Raw genomic sequence first — 15852 nt, 5'->3', positions numbered from 1 at the left:
ATCAGCGGTAATTTTATTGATGAAAAATATTATTTCCACAACAAATTTATTTTTATTTATTTATTTCAAAATATCAAAGATCAAGTTCCGCCAATTCCTAAACACGCTGAGAAATGTTCATGTTTGTCAGTGCAGCAAATGAGGTACTTATGTACCTACATACATACATATGTATATTTTTATCTCCTTGATTTCATTGCGAAATTAGGCATAAATAATTCAAATAAAACTTCATGGTTATTAAAACATTCATAAGTATAAATATATTTGGTATATATTCACTAAATTCCACTGGACGTGGCACTAAATATGCATTTTTTTTTTTGAAAATGCAAAATTCTTTGATAATGGCTTTTCTAATGGTAAATTTTTAAAACCGTATCAACTATTCAAGTCTTTATTAGAAATTTTTTCGAGTGAAAATACTATGAAATAAGAAATTACAATTTCACATTATTTAAAAAAGTAACATAGATACATATAAACATTTGTATGTGCATCATATTATATTTGCAGGCACGTCATCACAAATCGTCATCTAAAATACAAAATAACGTAACATCATTTTTCGTAAATCTAAAGGCAATGTACTCATACATATTTATAATATTATTTAGTGATTCGCAAGCAATAAAAATACTTAATATTGATTTTTTTGTTGTTTAGCATTTTAGGTGACGAAATACACTTCTTAGTATTTAGCATTACCCATATTTTGTCAATTCCTTTTCAAAATCATATACACTGCTAATAATTAAAATTTAGCAAGGCAAACGAACAAGAGCTTTTGCTCTTTTGCTGCAGTGATTCGTATATTGTTTCCGCTTTTACTACAAATACATACTATAGGGTGATTTTTTAGGAGCTTGATAACTTTTTTAAAAAAAAAAAACGCATAAAATTTGCAAAATCTCATCGGTTCTTTATTTGAAACGTTAGATTGGTTCATGACATTTACTTTTTGAAGATAATTTCATTTAAATGTTGACCGCGGCTGCGTCTTAGGTGGTCCATTCGGAAAGTCCAATTTTGGGCAACTTTTTCGAGCATTTCGGCCGGAATAGCCCGAATTTCTTCGGAAATGTTGTCTTCCAAAGCTGGAATAGTTGCTGGCTTATTTCTGTAGACTTTAGACTTGACGTAGCCCCACAAAAAATAGTCTAAAGGCGTTAAATCGCATGATCTTGGTGGCCAACTTATGGGTCCATTTCTTGAGATGAATTGTTGTCCGAAGTTTTCCCTCAAAATGGCCATAGAATCGCGAGCTGTGTGGCATGTAGCGCCATCTTGTTGAAACCACATGTCAACCAAGTTCAGTTCTTCCATTTTTGGCAACAAAAAGTTTGTTAGCATCGAACGATAGCGATCGCCATTCACCGTGTGGCATGTAGCGCCATCTTGTTGAAACCACATGTCAACCAAGTTCAGTTCTTCCATTTTTGGCAACAAAAAGTTTGTTAGCATCGAACGATAGCGATCGCCATTCACCGTAACGTTGCGTCCAACAGCATCTTTGAAAAAATACGGTCCAATGATTCCACCAGCGTACAAACCACACCAAACAGTGCATTTTTCGGGATGCATGGGCAGTTCTTGAACGGCTTCTGGTTGCTCTTCACCCCAAATGCGGCAATTTTGCTTATTTACGTAGCCATTCAACCAGAAATGAGCCTCATCGCTGAACAAAATTTGTCGATAAAAAATTTTCGAACCGAACACTGATTTTGGTAATAAAATTCAATGATTTGCAAGCGTTGCTCGTTAGTAAGTCTATTCATGATGAAATGTCAAAGCATACTGAGCATCTTTCTCTTTGACACCATGTCTGAAATCCCACGTGATCTGTCAAATACTAATGCATGAAAATCCTAACCTCAAAAAAATCACCCTTTATATTTCTGCAAGAGTATGTAAATAGATACATACATATGTATGTATGTATGTACGTGGCATATAAAGCTATGTGTAAGCAATTTAATTTTGCAAAGTTGGCGCGCAAATCGACGTTCGACGACACCTTGCCAATAAAGTGCGAAATTTCTTCAGCGAAACTACCAAACTGTGAAATTAAACATATGTACATATATACAAAAATATGCCTCAAACATATACAAATGTACCGTCGCCTAGGCTATGGTGTCAAGGCAGTGAAAAGTTTATTTGCAGCATAAACTCGAGGGAAGTGTGTCAGACGCATAGTGATTACGCTTTTTACCATCGAATGATCCGGGCACCAATAAACTCGAAGGCTTGTCTGTCTTTGCGGTCATGTTGCTAGCGATGTAGCGATGTAGCGATTTTAAAGTATTCGTCTTCCTGTGACTCCTGGCTTACGCATACTATGCAGATACTGAACTGGTAGCACTGGTGACAATGTTGTTTCATTTTTCAGTAAAATAACACAACAATGTTGGAACATACTTCAGACACAGAAAATAGTGGACGCACATCATTAGCAGCGACAGTGACTCAACCTCAGAGCAGTCATTTCTCATTGGGTCGAAGGGTCCAACAACCAGCCATGAATTGTTATTATTGTAAGCTATTTGAGAGACCGACAAAAAAGCAAAAACTTACCTCTAACGAAGTTAAACCAGTTAAAAAGAGACAATACTATGATGTGCGGCATAATGAGGAGCTGACGCGAGTAGACGTCGTCGAGAGACGTTCGTAAACAGAAGGGATGAGTGCACGACGGGATTCATAGTGACAAGGCGTACAGAGCAGCGACAAAAGCTGTTGCTTTCCCTGTTTCGCAGCCATTTCACTTGTATTTATGTGTGTATGTACATATATTGTAGTTGGTGTGCGATGACATATTCGTTCAGAGCAATGATGTTTCATTATTTTCCACATTATTATTAGTATGGCTAACGATTCGTGGTCTAGCAAAAACTACCATAAAACAGATGAGCTCGTTCAAATGGATATGTATGCACATATTTATTTACATTATATCTACATACTATATATACGTATGTATGTATGTGCACCAAACCAAGCGCCACCATTACCACCACCAACGCCGTTCTGTTAACGACGGGAACGAAAGCACCAACAAGAACAACATGAGCTCAAGTCGTTCAGAGATTTTACACCGACGTCGGCGTTGATGAGCCGCCACCCACCACCACGGCCTGGCATGTAAAGAACTACGAAGCCTCCGAAGCGGACAGCAAGCACATGATCCTTAATTTCGTTATAATTTTGTGTGCTGCCTGGAATCGTATATCATTTTAAGTTTGATCGGCCGCGAATACGCGCGTACCACCGAACCGAGACATTGAGGTCGTACTCTTCGCGACAGCACGGTAACTCATATAGATGGAACAGTTAGCAGCAGAGTGAATAATTCGAAGGACACATTTGCATACATTTTCTGGCTGTGGTGCGGCACAGGGCAGTAGATTGCGATAGAGTTAAACGCATCCGAAATTACATTATTGTTATTACCCCCTCTCAAGAAGAGGAAATCGAATTTTCATTATTTGTAAACATTAGAAATTGGTCTGGTCTGCTTCAGCTATAAACACGACGTACAGTGAACAGTTAGTTAAACACTCGCGTTGTATGGTGGTCGGGCGCCATCTACATATCTACATATATGGAGAGATTTTGGCATTAAATTGACGCGATTAAAAAGTTTATCGGGCCCAACGTTCGCTCTTTCTCTCTCTCTTTCGGCATGACGGGCGTGTAAAAGAAACGCTGGACAAAGCTCACCCGTCGACAGGCGGTTCGTAACGCTATACACTAAACCAGCCAGTACTATAATCGGTCTTCTGAGTACTGTAGTCTGGCGGTGCCGCGGCCAGGAAAACAGTTTGCAGCTGGAATAGTGACTGCGTGTGTATGTGCCTCCATGTGTTGGGGTTAGTGATGATTTCAACTATTCACCAGTCGTTTACCTACTCAGTATAGACATCGAGACGCCAGTGTCGGTTACGCGTCGGTCAATCGGCGGACCAAATAAAAAGCAGCAAACAAATCTAATATATGCGTACACACACTTATAGATATCTACCCAGATACCTTAATAATTGTAATTGATTTTGAAATTAATTAATTGATTCAACCGCAAAATTCGTGAAGTGCGTCGAATTCGTGAAGTGTCGTCTGTGTTACAGTGATATGTTGCAAATGGCTAATATTTTATCCTGTGTTTGTGCATTTTGATCAAACTTATTTGTAAGCGTGTGAATCGAAAGCTCTAGTGGTACTTGAAAGGATTAAACTGATTAGCAACTATTTGTGTATTGTTGTGAAGGTGTGCTCGTAGACATACCGCTTTTCCGTGTTCATACCGTTTTTCGCTGAGTGGTATAATTGATTTTTTCAAGACGTATATTGATACGCGCTTTTACACCGGCCACAAGTTGGATTTCAAACAACACAGTTGTGCCGGCGGCCCTGTGTCCGGTGGTGGCGTCGTCGGCAATACCATCTCGAATTCCCTTCAGGTGCATCACGTACATCAGCCTCATTTGTCTACTAGTAATCCGTCTGCCCATTTACCACCGCATCATTCGCTCTTGCATCCACATCACGCCGGTACTTCTGCCGTATCGCACGCAGCCGTCCAAGCTCACGCCGTCGGCTTATCGCATAGCGGTTTACCGCCCATAGGACAGCAGCAGCAGCAATCAGTTTCAGTAGCACCGACCGCACAACAACAGCCTTCACACCAGCAGCAACAACAATCGGCGCAGGCACAAGCCCAACAGTTACATACACCAACTTCCGTCGGTTGTGCGACCAGTAACGGCAGCGCCACTTCCGGTAGTGGCAGCAGTGCCGTCGGCTCGAATTCCGTATCGTCGTTGGTCATTGGCAACGGACCCGGTTCGGGTGGTAATAACGTCCATCCGATTTCGTCGGTGGCCACATCTGTCTCAACGGCTTCTTCCATACCTCACATCGTTCCACCCAGCCTGGGACTGAGTCCTCAATCCAGTGCAGATTCCCAACAGTTTAATATATTTCCGGCTATATTTAGTCGGCAACTCAATTTCACGGCGGGTACTTGCGGACAAAGCAAACTTTCAATGGATGAACTGCGTCCGAATTTGGTTGGCGGTTTGTTGGGCTTGCAACAAGGTTTATTAGATGACCATGCGGCGAATATGCAGCATGCTGGGGTTTCTCAAGACACGAAATTCATGTCATTTCAAGATAATCGCCTAATGGGCATTACCTCTTCGCATGAGAACCGTTTACTCGGCCTAACTTCATCGATGCAAGATACTCGTTCCCCACTCACATCCATCGACAAGGGCTCGCTTAATCACCAACGCAAATGCAGTAGTACACCCGAAGACTTTAGCTCATTGTACTCCGGCTTGCCCACACCTGGCATGGACACGTCTTCGCACCATCACACACCCGCGCACACCCCACCAACGCGACTCTCTGACCATTCGATATCCGGTAATTATTGTATTGCATGGAGCTTGCTCTCAGAAAGATGCATGAATGACTGACAAAGGGACATGTGTGAATGTGAAAAGAGTTGTAACGCCTGCGAGTGGTCACTTTAATCCTTTCTTTCAATTTGTTGCACATTTTGATGATCGCTCGTCGCAGCGTTCGCACAATCCCCTTTCTTTGTAGTGGATTATTCTAAATCCCCGGATTGAGCAGAAGCCAATAACTCCTGCGAATCTCTGTACATATGTATGTGTGTGTTTGCATGTTTACCACAATGCGTTTGTTTGTTTGCGCTGTCAGCCGCTGAGTGTGTTGTTGTAACTGTGCACACGTGCCGGAGATTATCACGCATTTCGGGTGACTGTTAAGCTAAGTACCTCAATTATCTTCTCAAATGCGAGGAACAATTGAACTACTTGCTCGATGAAATTTTATGCCTCAATGTGTATTTATGAACAGGGATGTTTACAGACGTTTTTGTGTTTGCTAAATATTATAAATCAACTTTTTTATTAAGTGATTTAAAAGAAACGTTTAATTTCCATGTTACATTCGGAATTCGACTGCCGTCGGGAAGTCGTTCTTAAAAAAATCATTTTAGATTTTGCTATATTTTGAGAATAATTGGTACAAATATTGGCCAGTTCGAATTTTCCATTCGGCATATCACTCAAAATTATGAATATAATTTCTTTTGGTATAGAAATACTATATATATTTTATTTAGGAATTGTTTTAACTTTCAACATATGTCAGATATAAATTATTCTATCTTTTAAGTCAGATTAAACTGGACGAATTGCTAGATATTATTAAACGTGTCAAGTAAATTTCATTAATATTATCTTCATAAAAGTGAATAAGAAATTAAAATATAGTGTACTCGTATATATTCTTTATATTCAATGTGACGAAATAATTATAAAGAAAAGAAAGCAGTGCTCTAATTTGAAATAGTTAAAGGCAACTCAATTAGGTACTTAATTAAAAAGGAGGAATAGACTGTTTTGTAAAATGAAAAATAGCAGGTTTCTCATAATAGTTATAGCGTAGCCAAAATACATCAATAAATAAGTAAGACTCAGTTTTATACCATTGCAACTTGCAAATATCACGGCTATGTCTCAGACGGTTCATCCATTGAGTCAAAGTTTCGATGACTCGTTCGAGCTTTCGACTGGTAACTGGCGAATGACACGCATGATGTTTGGCTCCAAAGTCTGATTTGAAGCGGGATTGTCAGCTTAGACTTTAGATTTTACATATCCCCACAGGGAAAACGTTAAATTATATGCTCACGGAAGTGTTCTCTCTGTGTGGGAAGTGGCGCCGTCTTGTTGAAATTAAAAGTCGCTGAGATCACACTCTTCAATTTCTGCTATCAAATAGTTGGTTATCATGGCGCGATAACGGTCGCCATTGATGGTTACGTTTCCACCGGCATTATTTTGAAGAAATTTGGACTGATGATTCCACCAAACCACAAACCACACCAAATAATTTTTTGCGTTTTTTCTGGATAAAATGGTTGTTCTTCCTCTCAAATGCGGCAATTTTGCTTGTTTGCATACCCATTGAGCCAGAAATAAGCCTGATCGCTGAACAAAATTTGACTCGAAAACGTCGGTTCTTGGAACTTTTCAAGAACCAATAGAGCAAAGCGATGTCGCTTGGGAAGTTCGAGAGGCTGCTGTTCTTGCCACCCTGTATTTTGTACGCTTTCAATTTAAGATCTCGTCTCAAAATGCGCCAAGTCGTTCCATACGTCAGTCCAGGTTGCTGAGAACGGCTCCAAATCGACTCTCCATGGTCTTCGTGTACACTCTCAGCTATGACTGCTATATTTTCTTCACTGCGTGCAGGATTTCTAAACGTTGGCGTAAGTCTTTTCATGATGAAATGCCAAACAAACTGAACAAATATAACATGAGAGCTTGGCACGATTCACGCGTGATCTACCAAAAAAAGCAATTAAAACAAAAGTACCTCTGCTTTGATCACTACTTGTAGTCCAACTATTGGACCACTTCAAAAGATAATGTTTTGGCCGGCATTTTAAAAGCACAATATTAGGAATTTTAGATGTGAACAAAGCAAAAATGAATCCTCAACTAATTGACAAAATCATTTCAAATATCGCTCTTTTAACGCACTGAAAAAATTCTCCGCAACGACGTTTAAAATGATTTTGTAATATTCAAAATAACTGTTATATTGGGATTGGGCGTGGTAATTTCTGATTTTACCCCTTATTACAGTGTTCGGAGAAATGTTAAAACTACTTTTTCTCAACAAGTTTGGTCCAGTATAAAATGCCATAACTTAGCACTAAATTAAGATATAAAACTGTAATTTGGTACAGGTGATCGCAGTAGCAAGGGACAATTGTGGACACAAAATTTTGAAAAACTGGGCGTGTCCCGTTTAATGTACATATCACCTAAACCACTTAATCTACAATAACCAAATTCGCTCAGGACAAATTCTATAAGAACCCCTACCGACCGTGTGAAAATTAATAAAATGTGTTTATAACCCGTTCTCTCTCCATATAACGGTTTTCTTAAAAACTACTACAAGTGCAATACGAGTATATGAATAATCTTATACATATGTATGTAAATATATAAAGACTTGAAAATTTGTACTGGTATTCCTTTACTCCTGTAGAAGGTTCTAACGGCGGACTTTTTCGCAAAATCCCGATTTCGCAATTTATGTAGATATTTATAACTCAGGAATGGCTGAAGCGATTTTGCTGAAAATTGGTGATGAGATAGCTTGAAACCGGGACGGGACGGGCATAACCTACTTTCTATCGTTTTATCTTATAAGTCACAACAATTCATTATTAGAAAATATATATTTCAAAACACAAGTATGTGTTCAATATTTATGTACGAATCATTAATATTTTTTTACTTCAAAAGTACAAAACAACATCGCACAGCTACTGACAGTGTACGGTGGTTTTTGTTTACATACACATATACTAGGGTGGGCCATATAAAATTTCGAAGAAAAATGGGCCGATGATTCCACCAGACCAAAATCCGCACCATACAGTGATTCGTGCTGGGTGCATTGGCTTCTCGACGATTACGTGCGGGTTTTCTGTGCCCCAAATGCGACAATTCTGCTTGTTAACATAACCATCGAGGTGGAAATGAGCCTCGTCCGAAAAGATGATTTTTCGGTAAAATTGACCATCCTCGGTCAAACGATCTTCTGCCCAATCTGCGAACTGTAGAATAATGAATAGCGACCCATTTCGTAAATTTTAGACTTTTTACTGAATATCTGTCACTTTCCGAATGGTATTTGACATTTCCAATGTCGAAATATAGATAATTCAAATTTAAAACGTTAGATGACCCACCTTATATATATATGAATTATAGTTATAGCTGTAATTGAACAAGAAAAAGTTTAATCATAGTTTGAGATGAAAGAGATTTGAGATTACAAATATTCCTGAAGTATTGCACAAAACAATGCAATATTTAAAAGGAACGGACTTGATCGTTTTCTTACTACTACACGTAAGATATTAGCCGTTGATTTTGCAATTACATTCGATGAATGTTGAACAAAATATTACCAAATGATTAGATATAGGGCATGAGAGGCCCTACTCTTGCACTTTTATTCACTATAACAAGAATAATATTGTATATTGTATGTGTAACAATATAAGATGCAGATGCAGAGACCGTGGATATGTTGTTACATCATACGTATTTATGTACATGTACTGTATGTACTTTCCCTTAAGAGATTCACGAAGTTAATAAAAAATTTAGATTGCCAATTTAACTATTCTATTATATTGTTAGGACGATAAATGATATCCTTAACAACAAGGGACGAACGGAGCCGCGGGCTTAGACTTAAATATAAACCCAAGATGATACAAAAGTGGTTTCTGAGGTGTGCCATCTCGAGTATACAAATTGCCAAAATCGGACCATAACTGTTTAAGCGCCCAAATTCCGAATATGTTATCCCCAGTGCATAGGGCTGACTTTTTGCCGAAAATATTGGCTTATCTGGGAGATAATAATAAACTTTTGTATAAAAATGGGTTAAATCGGGTCAAAACTTCACTTAGCCTTGACTACTATATTACAAATGTACATATATGGTATGATTTTCAAACTTCCAGTTGACTTTATAGACTCTTTATCAACCAATGTGGGAGTTATTTTAATGAAATTGGGAGAGCATATTTTTCTAATAACAATGTGTATTTGTACCCGGGTCGGTTGAAAATTTGCCCTAGATCCCATCCCACCTGAAGGTATTTTTCGGGGTTTAATCCTAGAAAGTTGCAAGAGTATGAAATGTTCGGTTACACCCGAATCTACTCTTCTTTACTTGTTAGAGATATTATTATTTTTACAAAATGTTAACTATTCGAGTTACGAAAGCAGCCAAAAGATTGTTGTGTTTAAAACTATTGAGCCGCTAAGCTAGAAAAAGTAGCATGACTTTTTGAAAGTCGAATTGAAGCTATTTTTATAATAAAAAATTTCTAAATATAACATGCTGTGACAAAAATGATATTCATAAAATATTTTAATTAAAAAAAAAAAAACAAATTAACAAAATCAGACTATACTCTAGTAGACATAACTAGCAATTGTTTGTCTTACGGGATGTACACATATTTAAAATTTTTGACAAATGGGGAATAAAAGAAAATGTGAACTTTGGTTTTAAATATGAAAATAATTTCTTAAGGGGTCAGTAGGGTAATCTGGCCTGTTTTTTGACATTTTTTCATAGAAATTTTTATTCTGCAATAGAAATTTGTTCTCATGTCATGAGGTACATATATTGCGGAATTTTTTTTTGATGACACCTGTCGGAGAAATTGGGTGAATAAGATGCGTTTTTCACTGGCGGACACGATTTCTCATGTTTGGATCATCTGAAACACAAAAACCCAATTAATTCTTAAAAAGTACGTGAACGTCCTACTAGAATTATGAAAAAATGTTGATAAATAAAAAAGTAATTAACGTTTTTTTTCTAATTGACATAACATTGTCAATAAATTATAAAAAAATATAGGGACGATAGCTAGGCGTTCGACCGGAAAAAGTGTGTTTTGAGAAAAACGCGTTTAAAGTTTGAGGTGTGCACTCCGAGCGCTCCGAACGTCGAGCGGTATTATTAATTTTGGGCCTTTTCCGAAACCTTCCAATGGTAAAGTGGGTTTCTACATTAATTCTAAGGCTATAAGAGAACAGAAAATGCAAAAAAAAAAAACAAATTGTTGGAAAAAAGATTAGCCTACTGAGCCCTTAAAATATACTTAGGGGCATGGCAATGAAGCGGGTATAATATGTAAAGATTCATTAATTTTTTTCGTAATTTTGTTGTTCACATAACTAATTTATCAAGTTTGAACCTCAAGCTGATGAAAAGTAATGATTGTTTGTTAATTTTGTTGACTATAATAAACAAATCGTGGGAAGCATTTTTGATCGTTTTTTTTTAAACAAAAAAAGTTGTCATCAAACGCATTTGTACTTAGTGTCACATATAACTATTGCTGAGCCGGAGATGGGCTTACCAGTTATATACCTTTACAGTCGTGTGAAAATTTTTTAAATTAAATTAAAGAGTTTAAGAGATCGTTTCAGTGTGGAAGCTGTTTTGTTTTTTGAAATTAGAAAAAGTATCGAATTTGGCTTTTTATTCAACAATTTTCGTAGAAAAAAGGAATATTAAAAAAATAAAAGCTTACAGACCTCTAAATTGGAACTAAATATCTTCAGAACTCTTCTTTAAAGAGTGGAAACCGTTTTGAAAAACACCATTCTGAGGAAAACGCCTTTAAAGATTGACGTTGCTGTGTTCCCCACTCTGTTCCTTTTTACAAGAAACGCTGTACCGACCGTAATAATTTGAATTTCAATTTCAAAATTTGAGAGAATATTTATTACAGTTTATACTATCCGATAAAAATTCGATTTCTCGAAAATTTCACATTGGGACGATCCCTTAAGGCTTAAGTAAAAAAAAATGTTCTTTTAATTCTACAGTGGCTATACTCCTTATAGACATGTGCTGTTACTCTCACAATAAAGAATATTTCATAAAAAATAAGTTTGTAAGAAGCAAAAATCCAATGGTTCAACCTATAAATGTATTCTTCAATCTGGTATTTAAATAGTAATTAAAAACTTTTTTCAAAAGCTTTAAGCGTGGTTTTTCCGATTTCTATTCGGCATTACTCGTTCATATTAATATTGTATTTATTCACATACTGATTGCCTTAAAAATCGTGTGACGTCGATTGGTAGATATAGTATTATTCTCATTGGCCTTGGTATTGAATTTCAAACAAAAATATATTTAAAATGAGTTTATTTTTTATTTTAACATAACCTGTAGGGTGTTTTAACAAAAGTCTACTTAATTCAAGTACTTTTTGGGAAACATAGATCTAGACCTAGTAATATAGCAGTACTTCAGATCCGAACGCATTTTTCCAACACCGAATCTATGTATGTCAATGTTTTTTTTGTATTATTATTGACGATGAGTCTTGCATCTATGTATGTATGTTTTCGACCCGGAAATAAACCATCAAAAAAACTACGTCAAAGCTGGTCAAAGGTTACGTTGACAGTTTTCTTCGCTTAATGAGGTGTGCTGCACTGTAAAACTGTCAACAAGGAATACTATGTACGTATGCACATACATATATTTGACTGTTATGCGCCGACAACTATTTGTTTTTCGCACCACGATAATGCGCCGTCGTATATTGCATTGATTTTTAGCAAGTTTTTTGCCAAATTTGCAACCAATATCGTCCCGCAACCACTGTATTCACCTGATTGAGGTGCGTTTTGAATTTAGTAAACCGAGAAAACCGTTTTGTATCAATTGAAGACATTAAATGTGAATCGCTACGCGCATTGAAGGCTATTCCAGAAATTGATATTAAACACTAATTCGAGGATAAGAAAAAACATATGCACAAGATTATTGTGGCCAAGGAAGATTATTTTGAGAATAAGTTAAGAATTGTAAAATTATTAATAAAAAATCTAACTATTTTTTGCTAATAACAGTATGCCACTACCGCTGTTAATAAAATTGATACAGTTGTCATGTTTTGTAAAGCTCCTTGCGTTATGTTCACAACATTTACATACATCATTACAGCATCTCCCAGTTTCATTTTTGACACGACACATTCAAACAGATGCACAATAAATTTTAGTTGCGTTACCAGTTTGGGAGTTATGAGCCAAACTAGTAACGCAACTAGAATTTATTATAAAAACTTATTGTTATCATGAAGTTGGCTAAAGTAAGTCGTAATTGTAAAAACTTTTTTTGAGTATAACTGCAAAGTAAATATTGAATCTTCGTATTTAAGAAATGGTTATTTATTATCCTCTCTTTAAGGTTTTGTTAGGTTACATCTAAAAAATATGACAATATCTATGTTCTTTTCTGATCAAAAAATTAATGAAATAGTTCCAGTTTCAGTCGCCAAGTTGTTATATTCTATTCTTTATGAAATCAATTGAAATTTTGCGCCCAAAAGACTTTACTCTAGCCTAATTCACGTATGGATATAATATTTTTTCTTACAATTTGTGAGATTATTCAATGTTTCGTTCCATATGAAATATGAAAGGGGTGAAAATTATGGGTTGGTATTACCACTTCAATACAGTTGTCTCCTGAATTTACTCTTAGTTTCAAAATTAGTTTTCTACTAATGCCGCTAATGTATTTCATAGCTACTACTCATTGCGCCAAACGGTCTTTTACATGGACTCCGAATTAAGTGATTGACGAATTTGTCGCTCTTTACCTGTTTGGTAAAAGCTGACAGACAGGCATTCATGTAAATACGTAAATTACTAAGGATGAGTTTTAACTTGATGAAATTTCACCTCGATTAATATAAAATTTGCATAAATTATCCCAATGTTGCATATTCATATGACCGTTAGGCCGCTGCGTTGCCGTTAGACGCACCTGTGCTTTATATTTTACGTTTTCTGCTTCATCTTCACCACTACGGGAATATTATTCTACCTGCATATACATATACAAGTGTTATTATTGTTGATCTTTGGAACGTCACCATCTCGCCCACACTTTTCTGCCTTTTCGCCCTCTTGTGTTTGTGTGCGTATTCCTTGACTTTCTGCTTGTGTTGTGGCCGCAGTTTGGTTAGTCTAATTATTCATAATTTTAGGGTCAGCGCTTGGCGGCGCTTAAACGTTTTTTGAATAATAATTTGCCGGTATTTTACATACCGCCTTAAAGTCGCCATCTTTGACTGAATGTACCGTATAAGAGTGCATGAGAGAGATTGATTTAAAATTGTATATGACGAGGAAAGAGGACATTCCTGTATGCATGTGTGTGTATATGGGTACATGTCAGTGTATGTTGGTTTGCCTCAAATTATACATAAATGTCACGTGTTTAAGAAATCAACAGCTGTTGGCATAGTTATCTCAATTCTAGTTAATTTAACCTCATAAGCAAACAATATACTTATGTATATAATTTATATACAAACGACGACTAAATGTAAATACCTATTTATTAAATAGTTTACTTTGGACTAAATTGAATTTTGCAGCGGAAGGTGCATTTAAGAAGCTCAAGCCCGAACCTAATACGGGACTCTCGTCTGTTTCCGGCGGTGTCACGTCGCCCGGAAATGGTTTATCTTCGTTAAGTCAACATGCCGGCCATACACCGACCACAGCATCCTGCCCGACTCCAGCGAGACGAAGACATCGGACGACGTTTACACAGGTCAGTTACATAAATCTTGTTCGAATCAACTCTAATCTTAATACTACTCTAGTTTACGTAACATTTATGTGTACGTCTACCATATCCATACAAACATATGCGTGCAGATGTAATATATTATATTAGCAATCAATTTTGACTGTTTGTGCAAGCAATAAAGTTCCGTTTATTTAATATACAACTATTGAAAATCTTGTTACAAATTTATGGAATGTAATTAATATACATATCTAATTCTGGATTCTTTTAGAGAAACTTCGACATTTCATACCTACTTGCCTACTTTTTTAAAGAAAAAAACACAAAAACTTCAAATTTAATGGGTAATGTTTATTATCATTCGAAAAAATAGTCTTTGACACTTATTTATTGAAGCTTGCTTCTTTCAAATGTTGGCCGCGGCTACTTTTGAGATGGTCCATCCGATGAGTAAAATTTTTGATGACCCGTTCGAACATTTCGTTTTGCTCAAAGGACTGAATCGAAACGAGATTATCCACATAGGTTTTAGACTCTAATTATCTCCCAAGGAAAAAGTTTAGCGGTGTGATAACACACGATCTTGGTAGCCAATCGAACGGCCCAAAACGCGAAATTATCTGCTCACCGAAGTATTCTCTCAATAAATCCATTGATTGATACGATGTGTGGCAGTGGCGCCGTTTTGTTGAAACAAATTTCAGCCAACGAATGGTAGGTTATTATGGCGCGATTACGGTCGCCATTGACACTAAACAGTTGTTTCTTCTGGATGAAATTCATTAAGATCTCGAGGTAAAATGCGACAAGTCGTTCCATACGACAGTGCGAGTTGCTGCGAATGGCGCCGAATCGACTCTCCACGGTCTTCGTGTACCCTCTCAGCTGCGGCTGCTATATCTCCTTCACTGGGTGCTAGACGTGGTCTTTTCGGTCGAATATTATCATAATTATTATAATAATGAATGCTGGGTCTCAATATGGGTGATGGTGTTGCGAATAGTACGCTCAGTAGGCCGATTATGTTGACCATAAGTTGAGCGAAGCGCGCGAAGCACATTAGGGGTATTCAGACCAGCTTTGTTAATTCGTTAGTCGTTACTCGGTAGTTTTTTATGTAGGTTTTGTTTTTGTAAAATTAACAGATTATCGTTTTACCGAGTAACGAAGTACCAGACTGGCAAGCATGATAGTTTTTTCGTTACTTGGTAACATCACTCAGCTGTTTTGTTTGCGTTGTTGCCTCAAAAGTTAACTTAATTCATTGCAAAAAAAAAATACATTTGCTGTCTACTACAAATTAGTTTCTGACAAATTTTTGAAAAGTAAGTATTTATTATAATTGAATCAGCTGTTTTGAAACAAAATTTACACCCACTACTGTGTACAGCAAAAAGTATGTTCACAGTTAAGTGTTTTAACGAAGTATCAACTAACGAACTACCAGATTAACAAGTTCGGTCTGAATACCCCTATTTTTTGACAGAACTTGAATTTCCGTAATAAAGTTGAACGATTTGTAAACGTTGTTTAGGCGTAAGTCTTTTCATAATGAAATGTCAAACAATACCGCCCAAAAATTATACAGCTTTACACGCCTCACACGTGATCTGTCAAAAAAACTATTAAATAAAAACT

The 15852-nt window shown here is 36.7% G+C and overlaps 1 protein-coding gene across 1 annotated transcript in view; it reads left to right on the top strand.

The window, feature by feature from the left end:
• Positions 1-3046: 3046 nt before the first annotated feature.
• The window catches only part of LOC105222662 (homeobox protein unc-42), a 28011-nt gene continuing 15205 nt past the window's right edge, over positions 3047-15852 (top strand). Inside the window, exons 1-2 of the mRNA XM_011200072.4 lie at positions 3047-5427; positions 14057-14235. Of these exons, the coding sequence (XP_011198374.3) occupies positions 5046-5427; positions 14057-14235 (561 nt within the window). The 5' untranslated portion in view covers positions 3047-5045. The remainder of the gene's footprint in view (positions 5428-14056; positions 14236-15852) is intronic.

The sequence above is a fragment of the Bactrocera dorsalis genome, chromosome 4 (assembly GCF_023373825.1).
Source record: "Bactrocera dorsalis isolate Fly_Bdor chromosome 4, ASM2337382v1, whole genome shotgun sequence".
In the NCBI taxonomy this organism is placed as follows: Eukaryota; Metazoa; Arthropoda; class Insecta; order Diptera; family Tephritidae; genus Bactrocera; species Bactrocera dorsalis.
Note: the sequence above shows the minus strand (reverse complement) of the source record. Positions and strands in the feature narration are given on the sequence as shown.